This window comes from Diceros bicornis, chromosome 5 (assembly GCF_020826845.1).
Source record: "Diceros bicornis minor isolate mBicDic1 chromosome 5, mDicBic1.mat.cur, whole genome shotgun sequence".
Classification (NCBI taxonomy): Eukaryota; Metazoa; Chordata; class Mammalia; order Perissodactyla; family Rhinocerotidae; genus Diceros; species Diceros bicornis.
The window spans coordinates 49,537,460-49,551,607 of record NC_080744.1 but is presented as its reverse complement, the minus strand read 5'-3'; the positions used below and the strand labels follow the sequence as shown (position 1 = coordinate 49,551,607).

The following is a 14,148-nucleotide window of genomic DNA, read 5'->3' as shown; positions in this document are numbered from 1 at the left end:
TTGCTCCATTTTCAAGATGAAATATAGTCACTTGAGAAATATTTATTGAATGTCACGTGCATGGCAGGCAGTGTGCTAGTGACTAGGGATCAAACAATGAAAAGACATACCCATCCTTTGCCAGCTGCAATTTATATCTTTGTAGGTGTTTTCTCGCTGGTGATTTGAGAGCCCCTATGGTTTGGGAGGTGATCAGTAAGCTCACATTGTTAGATTAGGTAGCCCTTTCCTATTTCTACTTAAAAATATATTATTTAAAAAAATTTCCCTTAAAAATGGAACAGTTTGGGAGCTTCCAGGTGCTCATGATGAGAGGTTGTGCAATCCATGACTGCATCACCAGGAGGCTCATTTCTTAGTTGTGAGTATTGTTTTCCAAACTCTATAATGAATGGTTTGGACCCAGCTTTAAATTGTTTATGTTCCTAGACAAGTTTTACTTAATTCAGTGTTTCCCATCCTTTTACATATCAAAGTATAAACATAGAAAATGATTACCTTTGTACACACACTGGGTTAAGGTTTTCAGTTTCTCTCTTGCCTCATATCAACTATTCACAGCCCAGTATGTGCCGTGGCATACGGCTAGGAAGCTCTGATTTATTTAATTTATATTGTAGTCGACCGTTGGTTACAGAAAGGAAGCACAGAACTCTATTGTTGAATTCCTGTGTCAATGAAAATGAAAACAGTAAGAATGCTGCAGATTCACTACAAGAAGGAATCCTTCAAGCTGTAAAGTGCATTCATCTGATAAAGTGTCTTATATGGAATATCAAACTGTCACTGGTACTTTAAAATCAGTATTGAAAAGGGCAAAATCATAACGATTTCATTGAATATGGCTTTTTCTGGAAAGGAAAAATATTCACAAACTTCAGGTATTTTAAATGACTAAAAACCATTTGCAAGTAACAGTCTGAAACTTCCTCTCTAATTTAGGAAAAAATATGGAAATTATAAAAATGAAAAGTTTCACTCAATTAACCATAAAAGATAGGAAATCTAACCATTATTTCACAAATGCAGTTTTGGTCTTGTTGGCTATGTACCTAAATTTCAATCTGTATTTAAATATGTAATATTAAAATAACGTTTAAATTTAATATTATACTTTTTGTTATAGTTAGGAATAAATTGAATTTGTCTTTATATTTAATTAAACTGTATCAAAATCAGCTTTATAATACATACTTTAATAATTACTAGATCTAAAATAATCTTTTTCTTTAAAATTATTTTTCATTATACTATTCAGAAATCACAAAATAATAAATATATATATGAAAGAGGTTTTGAGAGACTATATATTATTGAAGAAGAGGACAAAAATCAGAAGGGTGGGAAAGATGATAAAACACTAGCCACTTTCTATAGGTCACTACACACTCCTATCTGTGTTCCCATAGCACTTATACACATCTGGAGAACTTGTTACATAGTATTAAAGTCACTTTGGGAAGACCAGTGGGATAGATATAGATATAGATATATTCAACTTTATAATTAGTGAGTAATTCATTTACATGGGAGATTCTACCTGCAGGCTGTGAGCTTCTTGAAGGCCATTCATCTTCTCATCCTGAGAATCCATTGTGACATCTGAGTAGGCTGCAGTCAAAAATTTGTGTAGAAATTATTTGAAAGTCACTTAAGAGTATAGTTTTGTGTGTGAGTGTTTATATAATTATTTAAATAGCTATACTGATTATATGATAAAATATCGATTATATTGCTTATATAAGTTACAAAATACGATATCAAAATCTAAAATGTTGTGCTTGGTACTGTGACTAGATCCAAATGAGAGAAATTTATTTGCCCTTTGTAATATAGTCTGTAACTTTATTCCTGTCCATGTAAGTATTTTTTTTTAAACGTCTACTTTTTTTTTTCTCCAATGGAAGTATTTATTTTAAATTGCCCTTAAATAGACCAGATGTAGAAATCATTTAAGGGCCTGTAAACATCTATCCACATTTTTGATTTAGACATTCCAAAACATCAGTCAGGCACTCAAATTTGGAATACAATAATTATAAATACAATAATTATAAACCGTGATAGAAGTTTGTAATCCTTTTCCAAAGATTGTAAAACTCGTCTAGACACAGAATTATTTGAAATGGGACGTATACTTCTGTCAGGGGCACAGCTTGCTCCTCTACCTCACAGTTTCCCTCTAACTTGGAGACTCTGCAATGAACTTTCTTCTTTGAGGTTTATTTTTGTTTAGAGATTTCTGGGGAATTTACAGGATCTCAGAAGACGTGGATTTGCTCTCTCTCCTATTGATAGCAAGGCACTAAGTTTCTGGGGTCACTTTTAAAAGTTTGCTCCAAAAAAAAAGAGAGAAAGAGAATCTGAATAAAAGTGACTTATGAGATGTGCAACCTTTTAATCAGTTACTTATTCTCACTGTACAATTCAGTTGGTCTCTCAAAATTAGAAGTAATGTTGAGAGTTATCTAGACCACATTTCTCATTGTCAGCTTTCTTATAAGTAAGAAGGATTAGATTAGTGATCCCCAAGGCCACTTCTTGCCCTAAATTCTAGATTTATGGGAGTTTATAATATGAGTAATATATGTAAGGCATAATGATAGCATAATATATATATTTATACCCATTTGCTTTTATTCACATCATTGAATTTATTTTTCATAAGAATACTGAGATGTAGGCATCGCAGGTGATAGTATCCTCATTTTACTACATTTGCCTTTATAATCTGGAAATAAAGGCAATAGGAGGTAATAGCAGCCCTAGAACTAGGTCTCTGAATTCCAGGTCTGTTTTCACTACTCTTAGTGATGCGGATTGTTCAGGATGAATTCTGGTTAAGATCTGATTTCTTGTGGCTCTGCCCTTGATGCTTTTTGTTTTCTAATTTGGATGTGTTAGGAATCCTATGACTATTAAGGATTTTAATCTATGAAATTCTTTGACTTATTTGATTTTCAAAACTCTGAGCTCCTTGTATTTTGTTACATACCTAAATATTTGTAAATATTTGAATGAGTGGATGCCTTCCCAGACATGAGTCTTTAGACTATAGTATGTATTTCCATTCATTCAGCAAATAGTTATTGAGTGCCTGTCTGTCCCAAACCCTTTTCTGGGCCCTGACAATACAGCAATGGACAAATCAGACAGAAGTTCCTGCTTTCAGAGGGTTAAAAATCTAGTGAAGTTGAAATGAATTTAATTTGAATAAGAATAAAGCAAAAGTGTAACGGTGAAAAAGTTTGATTTATGGGTAACTGTTACTATTATCCAGAAGTAAGGGAACTAAAATAAACATAATAGTAATTCACTCAATTCCACTCTGCTCTATATTATAAGCATGCTCTCACCCCACCCTCACAACAAGTCTGAGCTAGGTGTTGTTATTATTCCCAGGTTATAGAGGAGAAAACTGAAGCTTAGATGGATTAACTGACTCACATTTAATTCTAACCCAATTTCAAGTTCATACTGTTAATCAGCTCCATCCCTTTGGAAATATCGAGCTTAAAAATAATAAACAAAAGGATTTATTCAACCATTATTTATTCTTTTCCTATGTTCAAAGCACTGTGCTTCAGGCACTGTAGGGAATATAATAGTGACTAAGACATGATCCCTCTCCTTCACAAAGAACGAGGAAGCAAGATGCATCAAGATCAGTTTGGTTAAAAGAATATTTATCAAGAGCCCACTGTGGGCCAGGCATTACACTAAGCAAGGTCTGGCCTCTGTTCTTGGGGGAATTGTATCGTTTTATTAGGGAGACATCAATGCAGAGCAGATAATTTTAAGGGAGATTAAAAAACCAGAATAATACAAAGTGGCCGGTTATTGGGTAGACAATGTTGCAGTGATTCAAGTAAGAGATGCTAATTTTTCAGAGTAATAGGGATATAAATAACTCACCTCAGCAATTATTTATCTTTAGTATCATGTTAATCATTACAAATATATTAATTTCCTGGTAAATGTTGCCCAAATTTGTTTCTGCTACAGTTCTACTTAGCAGTCTAGACAAATTGCCTTGACTACAGTTTCCTAGGTAAAGTTAAAAAGGTAACAGGCGAGTTCTTGGACAAGAGCCAAGTGCACGTTACCTGTAGAGAACTTATCCTCTTAATTGGCTTTTGTTATATTCCAATGATTATATTTTATTTCTACAGGTAGTATTTGTTTCTTTTAAAATTCTACCTGTTTATTTTTTTATAGGCTGTCTTTTTTTCTTAGGGCTTTACATTTCTTCATTTGTCTCTTTAATAGTTTATAATAATTTAATATATTTGTTCTTCTTTTGCAATACATTTTTAGATTGTTTTCTTATTAGTTCCTGGGATACTAGTTGCTCTGTTTGATCACAGTTTATTATTTTCTCGAATGTTTTGTAATTTTTAATTGTGATCTTTGCCACTGGGGTTGTTTCTGTGGAAATCCTATGCAATCTTGGTTATGGAAATGTCTTCCAAAATACTTTCTTTTTTTTCAAACAGCTTTATTAAAATATAATTGTATATTTGTATGTATATACATATGTTTTGAAAGTGTACAATTTGATAAGTTTTGATGTATGTATTCACTCATGAAGACATCATCACAATTAAAATAATGAACATGTCTACCATCTTCAAGAGTTTCCTCAATTCCTGTTTGTAATCTCACTCCTCCTTGTCCTTTCTTCCTATGCATAGGCAACCACTGGCCTGTTTCCTAGTATTCTAGATTAATTTGAATTTTCTAGAATTTCATGCAAATGGAATTATACAGTATATATTATTTTTAGTTATTTTTTTCACTTGACATAATTATTTTCAAATTCATCCATATTGTGAGAATCAAAGGTTCATTACTTTTTATTGCTGAATAGTATTCTATTGTTTGGTTGTACCACAATTTTTTTATCCATTCATCTGTTGATGAACGTTTGAGTTGTGTCCAGATTTTGGTATTATAAAGAAAACTGCACCTGTAGAAGTCTTTGTATAAACATATGCTTTTTTTTCTCTTGGGTAAGACCTAGGAATGGATTGACTGGGTCAAGTAGTAGGCATATGTTTGATTTCATAAGAAACTGCCAAACTGTTTTCCATCTTAACATTCCTGTCAGCAACGTATGTGTTCTAGTTGTTCTACATTCTTCTTAATACTTGGCATGATCTTTTAAAAAAAACAATTTGAGATATTCTAATAGATGTGAAGTATTATTAACAGACCTCCCGGTGGTGTCATTGACCTGGGAACAGTTATTTACATGGATTTCTTCACACGGGGATTCTGACATGATATATAATGATATTTTCTTTACTCTAAACCTGTTTTGTGGTTCAGGCTTGGCATATTTTTCTGGGGATATTTGGGAATAAGCTTCCTTATCTTCCTGTGGTAGTGTTGGAGTTTTTCTACTTCTTGTTTCATTGAGCTAAGTTACTTCTGGAGGGCTTGGCTCCTGTCCTTACTTGAAGATGAACACTCAAACCCCCAGCTAACAGAGCCATAAACTGACTCAGCTCCTGTTTCAGGTTTCTCTTATATTTTTATTTCTTGGAATTTCCTAGACTTATTTGCAAGCTTGGTCATGAAACAACAATTTAAAAAATACATAATGCATTATTTCTCTTTGAAGCAAAAGAGGTCTAAGTTTAGATTATAGTGTTGTTTGAAACTAGAACTCTTTGGTTAGCTCAGTAATATGGTTAGTATGTGTGGTCCTGATATTCTGAATTGCAGTGCTCAGTGCCTTTTCTATAGAAATCTTGGTTTCACTGTGTTTGGGTACTGTGCTAAGAATAGAACAATAAATTATAGATTACATAGACTTGTGAACTGGCCTAAAAAGTGAGCCATGAAGAACAAGGTACTAAATTCCAAACAACTGAACTACTGGTAAAATTTTGAGCATAACCAGTTTATGTTAACCCATTAACTGCCCATATTGAATTTGTGTTCATAGTGTCAATGCATACCATGTTTATGTGTGTATGTGTGTGTAACTGAACATTATAAATAGTAGGTACACGAGTTTTTAAAACTTATATTTGTATTTACCCTTTCTACTTTAGTACCAGAAATCCTGCAGGACAGAAAGTTTTCATTGTCTTAACTTTCTCAAGGCAAATATGGAAGTAAACTTGGTATCATTCTCCTTTCTCGTATCTTTGACATTTTTAATGAGATTAAATATACACTTCTAAGGAGAAAACTTATTAATTTATTCTAAGCACTTAAAATGTTATTCATACTCCAGTTTTTTGTATTTCAGAAAAGAATGCCTATTTGGAGAACATTTAACTCAATGTTTCACAAAATATAATGCTCATATCATTGGATTATATTTCAGATTATTTTGGGTGGTACACAGGCAAGCAGTTTTTGGTAATTATGCATTCACTTTAACCCTTGTAACTCACACATGAAGGTAGTGATTTCTTGAAAAGTATTGTTTAGGAAGATACTAAATATAAATACAAAAATAAAAATTATTATTATAAATAGTAAAGGTAGAGCATGAATATGGCAGAAATCATGACAGTCATATATGAATCTTTGAAGACTAGGAAACCTTTTTGGAAGAGATTTACTTTTCAATAGCAAAGTTCAGATATTTGTTACCTAGATGAGATGATATTTCTGGGGAGAGAGAGTTTGCAAAGCTGTCTTCAAATTATAGTGTGTAAACAGCTCTAGTCTGTAGAATAGAATATTATATTTTATATACAGAATATAAGATAGCTTATAAGAATATATACAGAATATAAAACAGACAGCTTTCTGTATATGGAATATGATAATCTGTAGGATGTAGAATACTCATATTCTACTGGATTTCATATTCATATCAATAGTAGAATATTCTACTGTGGGTCAGGATCACCCATAGTGGGTGGAGTGGGTAGACTTTTCCTAGTCTTCTCTTCATCAGCATCAATAATCAAGAATTGGAATAAAAGTCATTCCTCTTTGATGGATTAACACTGGGCATCGTAATTTCAATGTCTCCTCTAACTGATGGGGAAGTGCCCTTTTCCATAGCTCTGGGAGAACGTGTGGTTAAAGTTTATGTCATCATAAATCCACCTTGTGATATGACCAGTTCCCCAAATTTAAGAATGATGACTGTGTACACTTCTTCCCTTGTCTATGGTCCAGGATTCACTCAACATGAGGCCCTCCTTGCAGGCAGTGGCGCTCTGGGGAAAGAAGGCCCCTCTGCACAGCATCACTGCAATCATGATCACCGATGACCAGCAAACAATGGTGACTGGAAGCCAAGAGGGGCAGCTCTGTCTCTGGACTCTCTCACCTGAACTAAAGGTTAGTGAAAAGATTAATATGGAAACAGACAACGCTCACAAAATAAACACAGCTTGCTTCTTCTACCTGCAATGGCAGTGGAAGGTTTGCATGATTGTTAAAAAGATGTTTACTGAAGTAATAAATTGGTTTTACTTCTGAATTTGGAGAAAATTAAGTATTTTATGGTGTATCAAGATCATATTGAAAAATTATATTATGAATATTGCTAATCTTTGCTACCAGCTAAGTGTTATCACCCTTTAAACTATGCTGAATTTTACTATTTTATATCTTGAATTATATGCTTAAGTAACTGAACTACAGACATGTAAGTATAATTCTAAAAATTATTGCTCATTAATCTAAACAAAGGGTATCCTTGAAAACCACTATTAACTAAATGAGTAATATCTTAATTATCTGGGTATTTCTGTCAGTTTGACCTTCTTGGGATTCTTTTAGTCTCTGCCTGCCTGTGATTTTTACAGATCGCATCAAAAGCTCTAAATCCAATTTACTATTGTCATCCTGCTATTTCAGAACATGACCTCACCCAGGATTTGGCCCATTGATTAGCAATTAATTGTCCCTGTCCCAAGTCATAAACATTTAACATATTGGAATAGATATTTGCTTAGCTCTCGCAGCCTCTAGACCCAATTTGAACATTTAAACTAATGATGTACTTAAAGTATATTGCCCTCATTAAGAAGCCTTTTAAAGATCAAAGACTATTTTTAGCCTTTAAAGTTTGGCACTTTAAAACCTAAATTAACAATTAATTGTAATTCTATTTTATAGTGTAATTAATTAACATCTCCCATCACTGAACGGTTACACTACAGGACTGCCAAGAACTACATAGCAAACCAGCTCAGCTCAATGTTTATGAACATTCCTGAAAGAAGGAACTGGTATTGTTGCAACAGTTGAGCTTTGAAAATTGGTCTTCACATTTATTATCTCTTATAGTTTAAACTCAGACTCCTAAATGCCTTAAAATGTCTGAACTACTTTTAATGTTGAAGTGTGGTGTTTTCTGGCTGGAGTAAGTGTCTTGTAATATGTAAGTTACTATAAGCTTAAGAATTTGGAATTCTAACATCTCTATCTTTTTACATATGTTTCTGGAATTTATTCAAAATGCATTTATTGAGTGCATATTATAAGTTAGGTGTGGTGCTAGGTACCTGAGTTCAAACACAAATAAGACCTTGTGTTGGCTGCCCAAGAGGTTGCATTGTAGTAGAGGACAGACATAGGCTAATGCAGTGCAGTTGTGTTATAATACAAAGTGCTCTAAGTAGGGAGTGGTCTGCACTACATCTTCAGTGGGAAAAGTTATGCCATGCTTTTGTTAGGAGCAAGTCTTTTTGCTCAGGCTATGTGGTTCTTAACAGACAGCGATATTGCGCCCCAAGAGACACTTGGTAATGTCTGCAGATGTTTTTTTGTTGTCACAACTGGAGGAAGGGGAATGCTACTGTCATCAGTGGGTAGAGGCCAGGGATGCTTTAAACATCCATTAGTGCACATGACAGCCCCTCACAACAAAGAACTATCCCATCCAAAATGCCAATAGTTCCGATATTGAGAAATCTACAGTGGGTATCGGGTGGGAATAGGAATTGGATCAGCAGGGGTGGAAAAAAATAAGGAGAACCATTGAGGAGATGTAAGTAGGGGATTGATCAGCTTCATGTTTTGGAAAGTCGCTGTCAGGACATTGTGAGACAGTTAACAACATGAATATAATACCAATTAGTATGAATGTGAGATTTTCCACGTTTTCCTTCACATTTTCTATGGCTAACCATAGGACCAGAAAGAATAAACATCTTCTTTTATTTTTCTTATGAATCTCACCCCTACATGACAACAGATCAACTATTAGCAGGGAAACTCTAGGCTTTTCAAAAATCAAGGGCATTTTTGAATCTCAACAAATCTGCTTGCTGTCTATAAGACAGTCAAGTGAGTGGTTCACCATTCATATTTTAATGCTTGGTAGTTTAATTTGATTTATATTTTAAAAATTTATATAAATAAAGGAATAGTTTGGGCAGAGGAAGAAGAGGGGAGGCTTTGAAGACATGGGAGATTATGGCTGTAGGGCAGCCTGAGGCCAATGGCATATCAAGGGGAGGACAGCAGGAAGGGAAGAAGGAAGTTACAAGGAGGGGGTGTAAAGTGACCTGGAAGCCATTTATTTTCTTTTCATACTGAATTTGGAAAGCCTCTTCCCCGATCCAAGAGGATTTAGGTAAGAGAATACTTGCCATCATATAAAGTGGAAAAACAAACCTAAGGACACTTACTTACAGAGTCGTTAGACAAATTACACAGATGCTTTTTGTTGTAGGCACAGATCTCTCTTTCAAGTTTCTCAGTCTAGTGTAGAAGACAGACTTGTAAATAGAAAGTTGTAAAGCAGTGGGATATTTCCTGTCTCTATGAATTTGACTACTGTACATATCTCATGTAAGTGGAATCATACAGTATATATCCTTTTGTGACTGGCTTATTTCACTAAACATAATGTCCTCAAGGTTTATCCATGTTGTAGCATGTGTCAGAATTTCCTTTTAGGGCTGAATAATATTCCATTGTGTGTATATACCGCATTTTGTTTATCCATTCATCCATCAAGGGACACTTGGGTTGCTTCCACATTTTGACTATTGTGAATGCTGCTGCTATGAACCTGGGTGTACAAATATCTGTTTAAGTCACTGCTTTTACTTCTTTGGGGTGTATACCTAAAAGTAGGATTGCTGGATCATATGGTAGTTCTATTTTAAATATATATATGTATATTTTTGTGAGGAAGATTAGCCCTGAGCTAATACCCATTGCCAAACCTCCTCATTTTGTTGAGGAAGATTGGCCCTGGGCTAACATCCGTGCCCATCTTCCTCTACTTTATATGGGACACCTCCCACAGCATGGCTTGATAAGCAGTTCGTGGGTCTGGGCCCAGGATCCGAACCTGCGAACCCCGGGCTGCTGAAGCAGAGTACGTGAACTTAACCACTACGCCACCTGGCCAACTCCTCTATTTTAAATTTTTTGAGGAACTGCCAAACTGTTTTCCATAGTGGCCGCACTGTTTTACATTCCCACCAGAAGTATACAAGGGTTTCAGTTTCTCAACATCATCATCAACACTTGTTATTTCCTTTTTAGTTCATTTGTTTTTTGTTTTATAATAGCCATCCTATCATTGTGAAGGTATCTCAGTGTGGTTTTGAAGGGAAAGTCTTTCTGAGGGTGATGCTTGACCTGAATTCTAAATTATGCCCAGGACTTGAACAGGAAAAGATAGTGGGAGGATACTGCAGTCAGAGAATGATAAGTGTGTATGAAAAGCATGAATATTTTGCCTTCAGGGAACTGGTAAATGTAGTTGAGTAGACCTGGAACATAGGGGGTAAGTTAGAGGTGATAGGCTCACCTGGAAGGGATGGAACAGACTCAACATGGAATCTGACATGCTGAGGGGTTTAGATTTTTTTTTTTTAAACTAGCAAGAGCTAATACCACATGCTGGTTAAAAGCAGTGGTGATATTAAGGGATTTTGAGGATGTTTTATGGGATGAGATGTCATAATACTGTTTTGTTATATTTGTGATTTAGACTATCACTTGGCATTAATGTGAAGGGCATATTGAAGGGACATGGAGATGAGATAAGGGACAGGGACTAGGGGCAGGAGCCTTCTATAGTAATTTAGTCAAGAAAGTTTTCATGCATGAACCAAATCAGTGACAATGGGAATGAAGAGGAGATGAAACGTGGAAAGATGTTAAAAAGGGAGAATGGACAGAGTTGAGCCACCAATTGGATGTGGGGTAAAGGAGCAGGCACAGTCGAGGATACCTTCCAGATTTGAGATTTGGGTGATGGATGGGACTGGTGGGATGATGCTATCATGTAGTTGTATAAGGATTAGTAATAGGAAGGGAAAGAAGTTCTGGACATCTTAGAGTATCCAAGTATACATTAGGGGCTTGGGTGCACATCTCAGTCTTTCCCTGTCCATGGGTGGTGGGGTGGCAGGGTGCAGGGGAGTTGGAGAATAAGTGTTTCCCTGTGCTGGGCTTCTCATCACATGCCTAGATTATGCATGCTGCTTCCAGGCTCAGAGTCTGACCCCCAGAGCCCTCTAGTTTCTCCAGAACTTTGTGAGGTTCGTTAATGAGGAGTCTCTCCAAGTCCCATGCTAGGAACTTCCTCACCTGGGTTTCCTGATATTGATTGCTGGTTTTCATTGTATCTTTAAGCATAGAAAAAGGTGAGTTGAACATCCTCTCAGATATATTCCCTTACTTGTGCTATATTGTATTTTTCTTCCTGTTTAGTACTCAGATGGCAACACAAAAATGACAAAATGAAGAATAGCAATGTTGTGTAGAAAGAAAAAATGGGTATCTGGGTCAAGTTCTAGCTCTGATATTTACCAACTCTGTGGTATTGGGCAAATAACTTATATTCTTTGAACCTCAATTTTCCCACCTGTGACATGGGCATTAAACACTGTTGTAGTTGAACCAGTGCCTCGAATGTGGTAGTAGATGCTCATCAACCTGTGTGTTCTTTTTCTCTTTCCCACTGTGCTGTTGGAAGTGCCTGGGGTGGGAGTGGGGGGTGACCAATGGTTCACAGAGGTAGAGACAAAGAACAGAAGTAAAGATCTCCTGGATTTCATCATGACAATGACTAGGTATGATTGTAGAATTTTTTTGTTATTCTTCACAACAGGTCTAGAATGTGATAAAATGAGGAGACTGTAGTGAATTGTAACAGCTTATTCAAGTACATGTGGGGATTTAGCAGCAGACTGAGGATTTCATATGAAAGACAGTGGTGTTCCATTCTGATATTTTGTTCATAGTGAATTTTCTCTGGAGGAGGGAACATCCTTGATGAGCCCTCATTCTTTGTTTGATTTGGCTTATGTATACTGGAAAGGGGTTAAATTCATGGGGGTATGCGTTTCCAAGTATGATGATGGGGAAAGATATTATGTTGTTTTCTGAGATGGAACCTTCTGAATTTCCCAGGAAAAATGTAGAGAGTCAGCACTTGGGTTGTAAGTGATTCTGATCAACCATAAACCCTCTTTGTAGCACTAGAAATTTAGTCTGATAACAGACCTTTTAAAGAAATATTTCTGATTATGATAGAAATAAGAGAAAGGCAGAGAACAATTATGTTATGAAATAATTTCTCCTCACTGATATGGTTGTGTTATCAGCTACATATATGTTTGCATAGTTCAGAAACATAATGAATATTAATTCATTTGGAAAATAGATTTTTATTACCCATGACACAAGTTTTATTGACCATAGTTTTCTAGTCATTCAAATTAAGTTTTTAGTCTCTTATTGACAACCTCTTCTCCATTTGAGAGGATCTTACATGTTTTCTGTTTTGTAGTTTGATTTTTATAATCTTGTTTTACAAAATACTAAAGAATAGACTTCTTTCACACATGGGATAATGGAAGAATTAGCCCTTGGTGCCATAGTTTTAAATTCAAATATAGGAGAAAAACAGTAGCATTTTAAATAATAGCTTCATTGCAATTTTATTTTTAATGTAGAAAAGTTAATTTAATTATTTCTAAGGAAAGAAGCCAAATAAGGTATTGTAATGGTTACAAAAAGGGTAAACTTTTCTTTGTATTATTTTGTAAACTCATTTCTAAATTCTGAAATTTGCACGTTAATATGCTACTATCATTTGAGGTACATTTTATGCATAGTAAACATCAGCAATGACATTTGTATTCAAAACCTAGATGTTGTAAAACAGATCTGGCAGTCATCTAGGTTTCGTGATGGATACAAAACCAAAAACAAACAAAAAAAATGTGTACAACACAATTCCTCTATGGAGAAGTTTATTATTCGGTGGATTTTGATATGCCATATATCAGTTTTCCTTAAACTTATGTACAGTGAAAACATAACAAGATTTGCTAATCAGAATTATGAATATTTATATAATGTCATGTTTATATTCTTCAACTAAAAAGTTTACACCTGTTTAAAAGCTTACCCTCATCATTTTCAGATTTCGGCTAAAGAACTTCTATTTGGTCATTCGGCTTCAGTAACATGTTTGGCAAGAGCGAGGGACTTCTCTAAACAGCCCTATGTCGTTAGTGCTGCTGAAAATGGGTAGGTAAGATGTGTGGAACTTGAACCTCTCTCCATTCCCTCTCCCTATTTAAAAACTATGATGGGGTACAGAATTCTAGGGCTGAAGGAAACTTTAGTGATTAACATGCTCCTTTTTTTTTTTTTTTGTGAGGAAGATCAGCCCTGAGCTAACATCCATGCTAATCCTCCTCTTTTCGCTGAGGAAGACTGGCTCTGAGCTAACATCTATTGCCAATCCTCCTCCTTTTTTTTTCCCCAAAGCCCCAGTAGATAGTTGTATGTCATAGTTGCACATCCTTCTAGTTGTTGTATGTGGGACGCGGCCTCAGCATGGCCAGAGAAGTGGTGCGTTGGTGCATGCCCGGGATCCTAACCCCGGCCGCCCGTAGCAGAGCATGCACACTTAACCGCTAAGCCATAGGGCTGGGCCCTAACATGCTCCTTTTACGTTTAGGAAAATTTAGATCTTGAATGGTTGAGTAATTTGTGTGACCCAAGGTCCCAAGGAATGTAATCAGTACCATCACTCAATGTAAAACTCTTTTTTTACTGAATTGGGACCAAAATAAACATCTCAACATATGTATCAGGGCTTGTGGCATCCTCACTGTGTAAAGGATACTGGCAAATGCCACCTATTATAGAATTGGAAATGGAAAAGTCTGGGCGCTTGTCTTTTTT

General features: G+C 35.4%; 1 protein-coding gene across 11 annotated transcripts in view; it reads left to right on the top strand.

Moving 5' to 3' along the window:
* Positions 1 to 14,148, top strand: part of WDR72 (WD repeat domain 72) — a 294,043-nt gene that overhangs the window by 80,869 nt on the left and 199,026 nt on the right. For all 11 annotated transcript variants that reach the window (XM_058541608.1, XM_058541610.1, XM_058541607.1 and 8 more), the window contains 2 exons: positions 7,150 to 7,314; positions 13,379 to 13,485. In XM_058541608.1, coding sequence (XP_058397591.1) covers positions 7,150 to 7,314; positions 13,379 to 13,485 — 272 coding nt within the window. The remainder of the gene's footprint in view (positions 1 to 7,149; positions 7,315 to 13,378; positions 13,486 to 14,148) is intronic.